Source organism: Poecilia formosa, unplaced genomic scaffold (assembly GCF_000485575.1).
Source record: "Poecilia formosa unplaced genomic scaffold, Poecilia_formosa-5.1.2 Scaffold174, whole genome shotgun sequence".
In the NCBI taxonomy this organism is placed as follows: Eukaryota; Metazoa; Chordata; class Actinopteri; order Cyprinodontiformes; family Poeciliidae; genus Poecilia; species Poecilia formosa.
This window is the reverse complement of record NW_006800113.1, coordinates 1,026,589-1,042,198: the sequence shown is the minus strand read 5'-3', so window position 1 is coordinate 1,042,198 and position 15,610 is coordinate 1,026,589. Positions and strand designations below refer to the sequence as shown.

The window sequence follows — 15,610 nt, the reverse complement described above, 5'->3', positions numbered from 1 at the left end:
ATGTTGAGGTGGAAGGAAGGAAACTTTTCAGCTGAATCCAGTAAAGACAGATTGGTATTATCCCCATTATTCACACACAGCCTCCTCCTTTGTGCAGAAGTCATGTTCCTACAGGTTTTTCACTGCTGAACACACACACACACACACACACACACACATACACCGGCGGATCAAAGACAGCAGCCAGCTGCTCTGCTCTTGTTGACGGCCAGCGGTGCTGGTGGCCGGTCAAAGTTCAAAGCCGCAGGAAGCCGGGAAGCCAAACGATGTTCGCTCAAACACACGTGAACGGACACGCAAGACCCCTGCCTGGGAGTTATGCTCACCAAAACAACTGAGACATGCAGCAGGAACTGGCCTTAGAAATGTTACGATAAGTATCTACGTTATACAAATCAGTACAAAAGTCACCCTGCTGGCATCAAATGGCAACAGAAATGTGGCCAGCTGGGTGTTTTAAGAAAAAAAGAGAGAGAGAGAGAGAGAGAGAGAGAGAGAGAGAGAGAGAGAGAGAGAGAAGCGACAATCCTCCAGCTTGTCTGCATGTATGTTTGCACGTGTGTGTGTGTGTGTGTGTGCGTGTGTGCGTGCGTGCGTGTGTGTGAGAGAGAGAATCCGAGCTCTATTATCTGGCATTACAGTCTGGGTTTACCAAAGCTCCATCTGTCCCCGCTGTGTGCTATCTGAAGCACACGGGCCAGCGGCTGACATGCACTCACACACCGGGGCCAAACAACAACTGGGTCACAGGGCCAGAAGCGGCCTGCCATGTACCCATCCATCCCCGCACCCAAAGCTCGAATTAGTGTGGCTTAAGACGGGTTGTAAGCGGACAAACGTTAGGTTATTACTGATGTTCACAGGATTCCAGCCGGGCTCAGCCGGGCTCCTCTTCACGTCCTGAAGCGGGGCACTCTCAGTGCAGCTTCATATTTCAGTTCTGCAGGAGTTCGACTGTTAACGTTTGTACGGCCGAGAAGAACAACATTGACGCGCTCCCTGCCGCGAACAAAAACATTGGCTTCGGGCTTGCTGGTCTCGGGCGCCGAGCCCTGATCTACTGAATAGACGGTGGCATCATCATCTCGGCCCAAACAACGCGCTAACTGTCCCTCTGTCTACAGTCTGCGCTGCCGTCACAACAGACACGCAAGCCCTGCTCCGACTCATCCAAACCACTTTCAAGAACTGCCGATTGGTGAGCTTCCAGTGGTATGGTTTACAGTGCAGAGATGAATAATCTGCACCGAGCAATTAAAGCAGCTTCTGCCTTATGACGGGTGGCTCATTAGTCTCGTCAGTTGGGCTGTGGGATCAGTCAACTTGTTGTTGCATGCTAATGAGCGCTTGCTAAACAAAGCAAACTCCATTCTGATCTCGTTAGCTGCATACATGAAGCTTCATTCTGGGCCTGGACTGCATTTTCAAATGAAAACGTCTCAACGCGAGGCTCAGAAAAGCCTTATTAGTGATGGAATTGGGAGCAGAGCTATCATATTTAATTTTGGATCATTTTATTTCATGCATTAGATGCTTACATTGTCTCAGTGTGGATTAATTACAAAAAAAATAAATCAGAGTAGCCTTGCTGGTCAGCACTCTCACGACGTTTTCCCTCAAATACCACATTCATTCTGTCAGAACTAAAATCCTGGTTTGATTAATCTGATTTGTTGTATCGGGCTTGTATCACAAGTTTTTATTTGCGCAAGCAGATTTTAAAGCCACCAAATGCCTCATGTGAACTCCCTCCACCCAGAAGCCACATACTTCGGTACAAGGCATTATAAAACTCCACCTGCCCTCCAGGCTAAAAAAGCACAACGCCAGCTTGTGATCCCACATGATTATTTATGGCTCAAAGGAATTCCCAAATCACTGGACTACAAAGCGTACATATGCTTGCAGTTCTGTGGGTTTAAGTCTACATCCACTCCTTTCCTCTTTCTCTGCCATTACAGTAATAGCTCCGCCGAGAGCAAAGCCAGCAAATATGACAGCAGCCCTTTTTTAGCTGCCTCCGGCCATAGCTACCAGTCATTACACTGCACAGAACAAAGACCGTGAAACCTTAGAAAGGGAGCTGGGGGAGGATAAAAAAAATGGAAATGACATACAAAGAGGGTAAGAGGTAGAGGAAGGCAAGGAGAAAGCAGCTAATCCTACTGGGCTGTGTTTTTACTTGCCGTGGAGGAAAAGGAATCACTTATTCCACTGACTCTGCTGTTCCTTATGCAGCTGAGTGTTACACCTTAAGATACTCCTAATATTTGAAAATTGTGGGAATATGAGGGGAAATGTGTTAAAAACGCAAACAATTCGCCCACCTTTCTACAGTTTCAACATTGTTTCATTGTATTTGTGTGGCTGAACTCAAGGTTTTCTAATACAAACACACAGCAACCTATACAAATATTAGGATTAGTGTAAAAACCCTTGAAATAGGTTCATTTTTTAAATTATTATTACAGTACCATAATTTCACAACTAATTTGAGAAAAGTCCAGCCTATAACTCAGAAACATTTGTTTCATGTAACTCGGGTATTTATTTTTGCATGCTTTTTTCCTTGGAATGTCCAAACTTTTAATTAGTGATAAGTATCTGCGACCTCCTGTTTCACTAAAGGCATAAAAACAATGTAAAGGTAAGAGGTCGATTTCTCTTAGCTGTATTAGAAAATGGGAAACACCATAGAACATCGAACCACTCTAGCAAAGCAGATGTGTTTTAATCTTCAAATCTCTGGAGATTGATGCGAGGCACACACATAACCAGAGCCATTTTTACAGTTTAAAACAACCAAAACTCTGGTCAAAGGAGGGTGGAGGAGGACTGAAGTTTATCTTTATTCTTTTAAAATATGTTTATTAATAACCTATGTTTCACTTCCTAGCTAAAATCTGAAATCTGAAACACGAAAAATTCAGTTCTGACCAGAACTGGTGTCAGGAAGCCAAATACTGATTGATTTGCTTCATTCTTCCTTTATTGGCTTTTTTTAAATTTGTTTTTATGTTTTCTGGTGATAAAATGTGACATTTGACCTTTAAGGGGAGCCTAGCTAATTAGGTCACAGACGACTGCTGCTCTTTTTTTGTCTGGGCTCAATCCTGGCTAGTGATCTGAAACAAAAAAAATAAAATATAATAAAATATATTGCACGATAATACAATTCCTTTTAACCCCATAAAACAATCAAATAAAGCCCATCATGTTACGAATGACTAGGAGTAAAATTAACCGATTCTGATTAGGTGAATGTTAAGAGTCATCCAGCTTTAACTGGATTTGATTTGTTTTAACATGATACACGTGTCTCCTCATTAATAAATCAATTTATTTGATTTGTTGTGCCTCTGCTCCCTCCCTCGGGGATCATGAAAGATTCATTCGGCTTTTCTTTTCGGTTTTATTGATTCGCTCCGTTTCAAATCTTGCGCTGCGCTGCCAAATCCGACACAAAACGCAAATTTAACATCAAATTAGTTCTCCTGAGCTACTTGAGATGCGGCTACACAGCGCAGACAAAGGGGAAAGGTTGACACTTTGTTGTTGTTTCAGTGTGCGAGCCGGGTTTAGGTCGGCTCAGGAGTCGACTAACACGCCTATAAAAGCCGACAGAGCGTCAAGAGAAGCCTGACGAAATCTCCATGGAATATTGTTTTATTCTCACGAGAGCAAATAAAAAGAGCAGAATAAAACAACACAAAGTCACACAGTGAGAACAGAAGAGAGAGGAAAGAAAGAGGGGGAGATGTTGACAGTCTAAGGCTTTGGCCCCAACTGACAGGAGGAAACACTATTAATGGGCTGAATGTGATTAACATGCTGTCAGCGTGCTGCTCAGAGTACTGTACGGAGGACGGAGCGGGCTCACATGACCCCGCACTTTGCTTCAACAACACAACCGCGCGACCCGAGGACACAATGCACCGTCCACCTCAGATCTGATTATGTAAGCTTCCGATGGATAGTGTTGCCTTCGGCCGGAAAAGTATCCTTTCGTGCAATGAGATGAAAGTCAATTTTGGAAAACAACGCCGGGCCAGGAAAACTAACTCAGAAATGGTTCTGAGTGGCACTGTTAAAACACCAGCAGGTTGTGAAACAGAAGGACTCTAGACAAGCTGCAGAGGGCCACAGCTCAGATGGGAGAAGCTCAAATCAGTCTGGCACTTCAGAAATTCGGACCTTGTTTGTCACAAGTCAGAGTTCATGAGACGTTTGAGCTAAATGCAGGACTGTCCTGACAGAAAACCTGCTAAAAGTTGCAAAAGACTCGCAAAAGACTGGAGGTTCGCAGCCCTAAGCAGTCAGAGTTAGAGTGGCCCAGTCAAAGTCCCCACCAAAATCAGCAAAAACATCAAACTCCCGATGTGCAGCTTTGATAGAAATGTTCTCCAAAACTTTGCAGAACAAAAACTGGTTCTGTAAAGTATTGACTTAGGATGCATCAAACACTTTTTAAATTTGGATTTGTAAAACCTAAATTAAAACCATGCATCATTTTTCTTCTACTTATTGTATATCCTGGTTTGAGTTTCACATAAAGTCCTGTGAAAAACCATTGAATTTTGTGATTGTAGCGAGACAAAAGGAGAAAAAAAGCAAAGCTTTGCAAGACAATTAGGTAACCGGATGCTTCAGGATGTCAATTTCAAAATGTTTGCTGGTTAACACCTTCTTTTGAAACAAGACGAAGTCATGAAATCCGATGGACAACCATAGAAATTGCACATGATGACAAGGCGGCACCACCCTATTAAAATAGTTTACTTTCTTGTTCATTTGCACTTTTAATGCCAACTTGAAAAGCGCATGAAACAAAAACTTCAGCCCCTAGAGTCTGGCAACGAACATATAAAGCCAAGCTCATTAATTTAGAACAGAATCTGAGGCATTACTTACTTTAAAGTTTATTCCAATTTCAGATCAAATGCAGGGGGTTTTAAAGGAAAGATTTGAAAGTTGAATTTGTTTAGACTTGTAATAAAGTCGACACGACATATTCGTGCATTTAAAAAAAATACATCGTTTCTCTGTCTGAACTGAATGCTAAGAGGCAGAAAAATCACCTTCTGAATTCCCACCGTCTCATTAGTCGTCAGCCTGTTTTAACGCAACACAGACTCGTCCGCCAGCTGTCAGAGGAAACAGACACCAGAACTCTACCTGTTATCATCTTCAGCTGCAGCCACAGCCTGGTGATTTCATGGCACAGTTGAGATACTCTGTTTAGAGCCATTGTTCTGCAGCCACATGCATGCCCTCTCATGCACACACACGCACACACACACACTGCGCTAAAAGAGACTCAAAAACATCCAAAGCGTCTGTCATAGCACATCCCGGTGGAAGTTAAGGTCGTCCATTCCGCCGCAGCCGAGGATTTCAGCTGCTTGCTGAGCTGTCACCGAACAGCGGAGCTCTGCACAATCCCCCTTCCACACACAGCTCTCTCACATGCACACACACACACACACACACACACACACACACTCCCACAGTGTGTCAAGGGGAGGAGGAGATTCGGACGGTCCGCCCCTGGTTTCACATAACACACTTTTTCCACAGGGAGACCAGACACAGCATGGAAATCTGCAGAAATATAAATTCAGTTTCCTGCTTCGATTTAGGAGTAAACACTAAATGCGATAATGATTAGTGTTTGTAATAAATGTCAAAGTACAAGATCTGGCTTTATTGTGGCTCGATGGTATGGAGTGCTGAAAATTATGCCCCCCCCCCCCCCTCAACCCCCTCAAAAAAAATCTAATAAAAATTGTAAAGCGCAAAAAGAAAGTCTCCCTCTGTCTTTTCACATCTTAATCGTGTTTTTTCTCCTCCATTCAGCGGGACAAACTCTCCCACAAACAAACAATGCCAGTGAAGACAGCAGGGGGACCCAGCCTGCCACACACTGGTGGCTGCCTGAACGGCCAATTCAGAGCTTCAGTTTCATAGATGCAGCCCTGCAGAGACAAAACGCATTTTTCAAATGTTTGTTTGCTCAACACCAAGCCTGTTTTCAAGCAAAGCTCCACTGCCCCTCTGAATGATGGCACATGGCGCGCAAATACAAAAAAAATAAAAAAATCTCCATATTGAAGCAGGTATATCTTTGTGTAAATTAGGATGAGAAAAAAGATAGATATTTTTTGGAACTGGTAAAAAAAAACAACAACAAAAAAAAAAACAGGAGAAATCTTCAGATTCTGCCGACTGACACAAAGAGGTTAATCCATCTTTACCCGACCTGAACACAAACGTTGCCTTCAAGTTCTGTCTAAGATTCTCAAACTGTGCCGGTATAATAGAAAACAAGTGGCATCATTAAGTCTGGACAAGTCATAAGGTTCATGAGGTCAGTCATGCATATTTTGGCAAGAGGAAAACCATAAAAAGTCCCGATCCCAGTTCGTCACCAGTCATGTAGAGGACGGCGCTGACAAGAGCTGACTGGTCAGATGAGATCAAAGCCTCCCATCTTGACCAGCATCCTGTGTGAACACAGTCATCTCTACTGAAAAACACAGCGGTGGCAGCAACAGACATTGGAGATGCTTTTCATGCTAAAATATAAATTTAAAGCTGTGTTTGCATTCAATAAGTACTTCCTAAAAATTGAATGTGCTTATTTGTAGTTGTTTGCAATTAAAATCACTCATTTCGTGTTGCCAATTTAGAAATATTTACAAGAAATTTTGCGATATTTGCTCTTGCGTATGACGGTAAGTGTGACTTTTTGTTACTCGCCACATCGATAAAAGAGTATAACTTTACATCAAGTAATAAGGCTGAGTGAAGTAAGACATACTGCCACCTGCAGGTGGGAGTTAGCATCACTTAAACCCAATGTTTCTGAACATTTTTGTGGAAAATTTGTTATAAACTCACAACTACGCATTAGAACAAAAAAAGTGTGGGGATCTGTTGATCTGGGGGAGTAAATTATGCAACATGGTAGCATATAACTGATTTGATTTGAGTGATAAAATAATATTAAAGCGCACAACTGATTTATTTATGTGTCACGCTATAGTTGAGGACCACACAAAGAGCTCTGGCGGGCTGGATTTCACCCCCGGGCCTCCAGTTTGACACATGTGCTTAAGATGTTCAAAGTATCCACCAAAAAAAAACCTTTCTGCTCCAATTATTGCAAAAGGCTTTCTGAATTTATATTGTTGAAAAACATCATCATAAGGCCTTTATGCTCCATTTCATAATTATGCGCAACATTGTGTTGCTTTTGCAGACGTCTGTACAATGGGACAGGCCGCGCAGTTTATACCAGGTCTTCACATTCCCCTCACAACGTTAGACACACGTCAGAGTCATCTTATTACCGTGCACAGAGCTTGTATTCATCTGATGATTATGTCCCTGATCAGGCATATTAAGTCCACATCACAAATAGATTTCTTATATTGAGACCAAGTAGAACAAGTCTAATTCGATTAGAACAAAAATAGCATATGTTTTTTAATCATCTCAACTTGTTTGCATTGGTTCCGTATGAATTTTAGCGATCCGTCTGGGCGAAAACAGTAAAAATGAGATTAGGCACAAAGAGATGAAAGACAATGCCAACGAGAATTGGCGTTTGACTTGGCCTAAATGCCTAAATGAATCTCATGTTGGAAATCCGATTATCGCTAAATGAGATTCAGGGGCTTTTTTACATTTATTAAACACGCCAAAAGCTGGTGGACACTGCAGGCCGTTCAGGGTGTTTGCTCTCATCGTGAGACTTAGGTGACGGAGTAAGTTGGCCGTGGGACAAAGGCAACAAATGCTTTTTTAAAAAAAAGCATTTCTGTTACCTCAAAAAAGCATTTTTGCCTCACAGATTTCTTCTTTTTTTTTTCGCCAGGTAACAGGGCATCCTGATGTTCTCAAATGTTCAAATGACACTCCAATATTTCAGCTCTATAAACTAATTCAATAAGAGTAGCAGAAGAGAAAATTTGCACCCAAGTCTGTTTTTGTGGGATGTGAAGGAGACTGCTGCGGAAAGCTATTTATTGTTAGAACGGACGTGATGCAGACTGCAGGCAGAGCGGCTTCCAGGTGAAGTTTTAGTTTTAGAAATCTTCTGTTTTTAAAGAAGAGACGCTGCAGCACTCTTCCGTTTCGCGATCAGACACTACCGGCCTGTTGCTGTGTAAACAGGAAGACACCAATTCAGAAATGACTCACACAGGCCTGAAAAGGAGTTAACAACTAAAATAGGAAACACACACAACTCTGCAGAGGTTGGAACAACACACTTGTCAATACCTAGTTGCTTTTTAAAAAAAATATATATATATATTTGGATTTAGCACCACAAGTCTTTTAAAACCACTTACACGACTAAACTCTCTCACTATCTTTACATATCATAGTTTGCAGATGAAGAGATTCGGTAGCAGGAAGCAATTAGGTCAATTTTCTGCTTCCCTTTGACCAGACGTATAACTTCGCCTCCTTCAAAGTTCACATTAACGCGACAGAAAGCAGCCTGAACCCGTCAACGCAGCCCCGCTTCTGCTGCCACTGTGACAGCCGACTCCTGCATCCATAAAACACAACACCCGAAGTATCAATATTTAGCCAACAGTTAATGTAATTCTATTTTTATTGTTTTATAATCCAGCGCCGTCTTTGAGGTCCAATATAACCGTGTGGGAAGGCCATTATCCTGCCTGCTGGGGTGGAACTTAATAAAGCAGATGACCAATATCCTCTTTTAACATCAAAAGCTGTTTGCTGCCGGCTGATCCCTTCAATTATATTCTACTACAGCTCAAAAAAATATACATCTTTATTCCTAATTTATGTCTTTTTTGTTGATACGACTTTGTTAAAATGCCAGGTTCTATGACAAAAGAAAAAAAAGAGACCAGAACAAATTTTTTTTTTTAATTTGTAATGCGGCATGTATGCCATGCAATTTACATTTTAATTTAAATAACTGTTAGGGAGAAATGTACAAAACTTTGGAGGGAAGTCCAGCAAAAGGACCTTTATTAGATCAAAAACAGAGACATACTGTAAGAGCTTAAGTAAAGAGAGCAATTATGAGAATAAGAAACTGGTTTTGTAAAATCATAAGATGACTAGAAAGAGGAAGAATTGCCACAACAAGAAATAACAGGCAACACAGGGAAATACCACAGAAAAACAAAACAAAAAAAGAAAAGAAAAGAAAAACAGCTGACAATTATAAGTCAGGAGACTTCGGTATTGGTGGTGCCATAAGTTTGTTTTTCCAAACATAATCACCTTTGTATATTTTCCAAAAAGTAAAAAAAAAAAAAGTCTGCTGACTGTTGCCCAATCCATATATGCATTGTGATTTCTTAAGCCTGACTGGGAAGGAAATTAAGTATTTCCAGAGTTTTGGGAACTTTTTAAAGAATTATATGACTCGACAGCTTCTATTCCGCCGTTTTAAAAAGGGAGCGGTGCTTAATAATCTTTTTTCTTAAGTGAACCGTGGAAAACACTTGCTGTCATCATTGCTTTTCATCAAAAAGGTATTTAAAGGCAAAGGCACTGCTGCTGGTACAACTGCATCCAAATCAACAATTTATTGAGTCGTCCAACAAAAAAAGACAAGAAAAGTATTATTCAAGGATCAGTTTTAGAAAAGAAAACTTCAGAAAGTTCACCAAATGGCAGAGCTTTTAAAGATGATTAGGGGTGAAGAGGTGATGTTGGCTTTATCAGAATTTTATTTTGCAGCCAGTCAGCTTCAAGGTTCAGCATGTTGTCATGGATACGGACATGGTCTTCTACCAAGATCCAGACGAGACTTTCTGTCACCTCAAAGCAGTCTGTCCATTTTCCTCTAACCAGTAATACCAGCAATACATTTTTATCCACACAACTGCTGCTCACTGGACATTTCCAACTTTTCAAAAATGTTTCTGTAAACCTGACAGTTGCTTGTTCATAAAACTCCCATCACATCAGCTGTTTCTGAAACATACAGACCAGTTGATCTGGCACCATAACCTCTTGGTTTTTTTTTGTTCCTCATGCTGATACTCAGTTTGAACTTCAGCAAGCGGTTTTCAGCCCATCAAGATATTTCAATGTCAAAAATGTTATATCTTCAGCACCCAGAGCAATTTTAATGAGAAAAACCTGATGCAGAGCTGAAACATAGCACCGTCTTTGTCTGTGACACACGAGTTGTTGCTAAAAATAAATCCCCATCATGTCTAAATACAGAACAAAGCTCCCAGAAATAGATCAGGTTAGCCATGTGGAACCACGCAAAGGTGTCAAGAACCAGAAACCATCGAGAAAATGATTTGCTCTTCTCACAGAAGTCAAGAAGTTTGTTCAGTTGTCGACAAATATGTAATTTTTTATGTCACAAACATGTAATGCAAACACACACACACACCTCTTCATCTGTCTTACGCAAAGACTTCCAGGAAACAATTACTTTTACTGTGCCACCTTAAGTAAATAAGGATGTTGGACACAAACACTGAAAGTGTTCGTATGTCTGATTGTTTCGATTTAAACTCCTCCTCGCAGCGCTTCCGTCAGGGCGTTTTTCTGAAGAAGAGAGACGAAAAACAGCTGACCCGAACGCTTCGGATAAACTAGAGAGAAGCTCAAATATTTGCTCAGAGAGCGACTTTATATGAACTACAATGCGTCTGTAAACTTTAAAAGACGGCTGCTTTTGTTGGCTCATCCGAGATCATAAAACTGGAAAATAAGAGAGGACATCTTATTAAAATAAGACTCTTAATAATGCAAATTATTCGCATGCTATTAGGAAATCCAGTCATTTCATGCAGAGTGAAACTGTCAGACAACAAATGACTAAAATCCCCCTTAATTGCTTCAGAGATTATTTGGAAAGAAAAAAAAAAGATAATAATGTGGCTTACTAAAAACAAAGGAAATGAAACATTTCCTGCAAAGTTGCACATTTATTTTTGCTTAGATGTACCTTTTAGATTTGCGGCAGCTATAAATTAGACATGTTAAAAGGACACTTTAATGTCTTTTTTTTAAAAGATGAAATCAAATAAAATCTTATGCGTTTAAAATGACAGCAAAAGTTCTTTACTCATCACTCATGTCTGTAAAACTTACTGTGCAGCAGCTGGCAGCAGAGCGTATAACTGTAAAAGCTCTTCATTTCCTCCACAGTAATGGAGACAAAGCCCTCCTTTCCGCCGCCTTCCTTCAAATCCTCGCTCTCCACCTTCTCCCTCACCGTCTCCATCTCCTCAGGTGGAGGGACGGACGGACGTCGCCGAGCTTTTATTCTGCTCTCCTCATCCCGTTTGCAAGCTCTCGCTTTCTGCTGCGCACCTGTCAAGACGCCCCGTGTGATCACGTCGCTCCTGTTTTCTGCCACCCCACCCTTCGGCGACAACGTGTCCTTTCAACCCGCGGTGTGTTTGAGCAGCGCCAGTTTGCTGCAGGTAAATGGAAATACCATCAGGAACAGTTTGCTAGGGATTATTACGGAGGTTTAATTGAGATCTGTTTTGCTATGAGCTACGCAATTGTGGTGGCCCTCCGTTAATTTGACGGGAAAGCTTTATTACAAACAAGTGATATATGTCGAGGAGTTTTTTATGTTAATTTTGATAAACAGATCTCAGCAAAACTTAAACTGGACGTTCCTTCACAACCCTCTAAAGGCCTGTTGCAAATTCAGGTTTTCTTTCCACTAAACTTTCCACTAACATGCTTCAATATGCTAGGACTAACCAGAGTTTTCTCTGCACAAAGTGCTCCATCGGTCACTCACACATCTGCACACAACCGCACAGCTGGCTGAAAGAAGGTTTTTAAATCACCAATATCCCAGTCATGGCATTGAAAATATAGGAACTTATCGCTGAGCTAAGCTAAACTAAGCTTGGTGTTTTTACTCAACGTTACAATATATGTGTTTGAGCTCAACGCTTTGGCATCTTATCTCAGGTATATTCATCATCAGAGAAGTTAAAAGTCTTGTAGGGAGCCTCATCGGCAGCATAACAGCCATGTTACACATTAAAAAGCAGTAGCGAATGGAAAACAAGGGACAAATTTGATAAAACTGCATATTTAAATGCTTCTAGAAGAAAAATAACCCTTGAAATTGATATCCCAAACCATTGATGGTAGAATAGTCCAACCAGGAGCCTGGCTCTCCGCAAATATTTGAACTGACTCTTAAAATCGCATTACACAAACTCAAATTCATTGAAGAGTTTTCCAAATTTCTTTACTTTTTCACCCTTTTTTTGGCTGAACAGCTTCATGCAGCACATAAATCATCTACAAACTCATTTGCTACACCTAAACAGAGCTTTTTTCCAACCCTGTTCAGACAAAGCGTGCCTGCTCAGTCGCCAGCCCACGCAGACAGAAAATGCAACACTCACCTTGCGTGTTTGTCTGTGTGGACTTATGAGCCTTTGTCATTTCTGCAGTCTGACGGCCGCGGCAGAGCCAGGCGCACATGGCGAAGGTAAAAGGTCGACTTCACCTGCCAGCCAGCTGACTTGCGAACGCACGTCTACGCCGGCGAAATACCGACTGGTGGGGTGAGGTCTCCAATTAGCCCCTCGCAGAGGTCATATCAACTAATCAGTAACAAGGCTCAAACCAAAAGTCCACTAGTGCCCCTCCTGGTCTGCCGAGCGGAAAGAGTCGGCCCTGATCTCCGTTTTGATAAAGACGCGGACACGTTGGTGCCGCAGAACCAGCGGGAGTTATAAACACCGGGATTGTTCTTATACGTTTAAAAAAATACAAGTGAAACACAACAGGGGAGTCCCGTATCTTCCCTGCTGTTAGGAAATCCTGTTCTGTCGTCTCGCCACTTCATTTAAAAAAAAAACAAAAAAAAACTCAGCTACAGGAAACTGAAAAAGTTTCAAGAAGAATGGATAAAAAGTGGAGATTTTCAGATGTAAAAGCCCCAAAGTTACTTAGCGTGATGGACACTAACCTCTTCTCCGGGTCGGTGTGTGTCGGGTCAGGAGGCTGATCGACACACACACATCATGTAGCAGCTGGAATAACTCTTGGCTCTCTTGAATCAACTCCAAAAGAGACATTTTTTGAACCATACCATATTTTTTAAATAAATATAACAAAGTAAACTCAGTTCCTGCTGCTTTACATGTCCCTTTTCCCTCAGTTTAGCAGCGGTATATGTGTCTAGTGAGTGTGTGGTTATTTATCTCACTTCATGAGTTTATCTCAGGAAAAGCAGGGTGGAGGGTGGGCAGGGACAAGAATCCCCCCAACAGCTAATTATACCATCGGAGCATGTGTGTGTACGTGTCTCTAGGCTACAAAAAAAAAAAAATTCAAAATGGACACAAATCCTGCACGTTACGGCATTTACATTCACACCCCCGTTGCTCAGATACCCCTAAATAAAATCCATTGCAAGCAATTTCTTACAGAAGTCAACCAATTAGGACATTTTAGAAAGTCAAACCTAATATGTAAAATCTAAAACCCATACTAGAAAACAAATTCAACAACTTGAACTGCTTTCAAATGTTGTTGTTTTTGGGGGTTTATTTTTTAGATTTTTAATAAATCAGAATTAAATTAATCTTTTATAATGGAAAAAAAAACTACAAAAATTCCCATTTTAATAAATGTTTAATTAATTTAATTTTGTCTGCACAATTAGGTGTACTCATCTATCCACTGCAAGTGATTAAAAAAAAAAGGGTACGACGTAGCTTTAAAAGTAATAAAATTGTTGAAAACGACATTAAAACCCAGTTTTTCTGTGAAGAATGTCATGACATGGAGTAACATACAATATTCTTTTTAAATACTGATCAATAACCAGGTTATTTGAGGCCACTGCATTTATCATTTCATAAAGAAAGGGTAATATTTTGCTTTCCGAAATCATGTGGCAGTTTTACACTTCTCAATAAAAACTTAAATGAGTTTGATTCCCTCTCAGGACAGCTGCTGTCAGAGCTAGAGCTGGCATTATTACTTTGTGATCTTAAAACGACACAAAAGTGCATCAGAGACGACCTTCATTCTTAGGAGCTTCGTGAAATAAGTGAATAATAAAAAATATGTAGGGGAAAAAAAACATGCGATCATCTTCTCTCCTGTGATGCAGCAGAGTTTCGAAATGCCGCCTAACGTGTTTAAAGCCTTGACAGCTTTATGCGATTCTGTCAGCTGCAGCAGATCTAATCATTCCCAACAATCTGAAGCTCATTTTTTAAATATTGCGTTTTCCGACGCTGCCAAGCTCAAACAGGGGGAGCTCCTGTGGCCCCCCGGCACTTCCAGGCACTGCTTGGAAGTTACGGCTACTAAATGAATGAAATAAGAAATTACACTGGTGCCATCTGCAAAAGGTCTCCACCTCCTTTGGACGATTGCATTATCTCTGCCTTACCTAATTTTATCATCACACAATCGCAATGACATTCCCACTTTGCGACTTCAAAGGTAACAGGAAAAGTCTGCTCATGCACTTTTCATTATCTGGTATCCTGCACAATTTGATTTATTAATGAGTGAAGCAGAACAGTCGGGAGTTAAGTTGTAACAAAAAGTTGAATTGTTCCAACTTTTTTCCCCCCCCGCCGTGTTGAGATTGTTCTTGAACGCAGTGTTCTCAAGTTCTCAAGACAGCCAGGAATCGATTTATCGCATAACAGGATGTGGATATATTCATATGTGTTTCTGTCTCGCCCAAATATTAGTAGCACTCTTGTTTCTCATCTGACAAAGCAAAAGAGTTTTATTAGTCACAGAGAGAAAACAATTTGGGAAGCGTAGAGGAAAAAAAAAAGGAAAATTATTAAGGGAAAGTCTCTGTTAAAGTCGTTTATTGCAAGTGGGTTGATGTAAAGTCACATATTTTGGCCAATCAAGCCACTCGAGCAGCTATGATATGAAAATAAATCATTTCATTAGGAAGAGAGGCCGAGGAAGACGTTTTTAACGATTCAACACATGCAACTATCTGCCACTTTAAATGACTTTAATATACTTCCATAATTAGGTATTTGAGCAAAGAGAATAATTCAATAAACTTTGGAAAAAGCTGTGACATATTAAATTGTATAAAAAGTGAAACACTGATTATTTTCCATCCATTTTTTTTTTACATTTTGCTGAAGCTGTTTGAATCATCTGCCAATAGGCAAATTTTCCAAAGAAAAGTCTGTCTACTATTTAGTCACACTATTAGAAAAAGTGCCACAATTTCCTCCACTGCATTTGTTTTTCTATAGGAAAGCACTTTATGAATTCAGACAGTTTTTCTGCCAGCTTGGTATCACCACATCTTGTGACTTAAAGGTTTGCTGTATTATTCTTCTAGTGTGTGAAAACGCTAAAAGCAAGTTAAGTGAGAGAAACCAATATAATGAGAACATTCTGGACAAAGGTTTTCACGGTCAGACAAGATAAAGGTTAGGCATTTTTGGCTCCAATGGAAAGAATTAATGTTCGGGAGAATCAAACTGACGATGTGAAGTGTAAGAATGACGTAGCAATTGTCATGCAAGGTGGTGGCAGCATCGTACTGAGGGGTTGTTGCATTGCCAGAGTTGCTGTTGCAAAATAACACACAAAATAGTTAAAAAATAAA

At 40.7% G+C, this 15,610-nt stretch overlaps 1 protein-coding gene across 7 annotated transcripts in view; it reads right to left on the bottom strand.

The window, feature by feature from the left end:
- Window positions 1-15,610, bottom strand: part of mcf2la (mcf.2 cell line derived transforming sequence-like a) — a 38,296-nt gene that overhangs the window by 22,219 nt on the left and 467 nt on the right. For 3 of the 7 annotated variants that reach the window (XM_016678099.1, XM_016678103.1, XM_016678105.1), the window contains exon 1: window positions 11,113-11,260. The exons of 1 other annotated variant lie outside the window; for it this stretch is intronic. In XM_016678099.1, the coding sequence (XP_016533585.1) occupies window positions 11,113-11,245 (133 nt within the window). In that variant the 5' untranslated portion in view covers window positions 11,246-11,260. Of the gene's footprint in view, window positions 1-5,175; window positions 5,421-11,112; window positions 11,261-12,401; window positions 12,496-15,610 lie in introns of those variants that run through there. 3 more of the 7 variants (XM_016678100.1, XM_016678106.1, XM_016678101.1) reach the window with 2 other exon arrangements.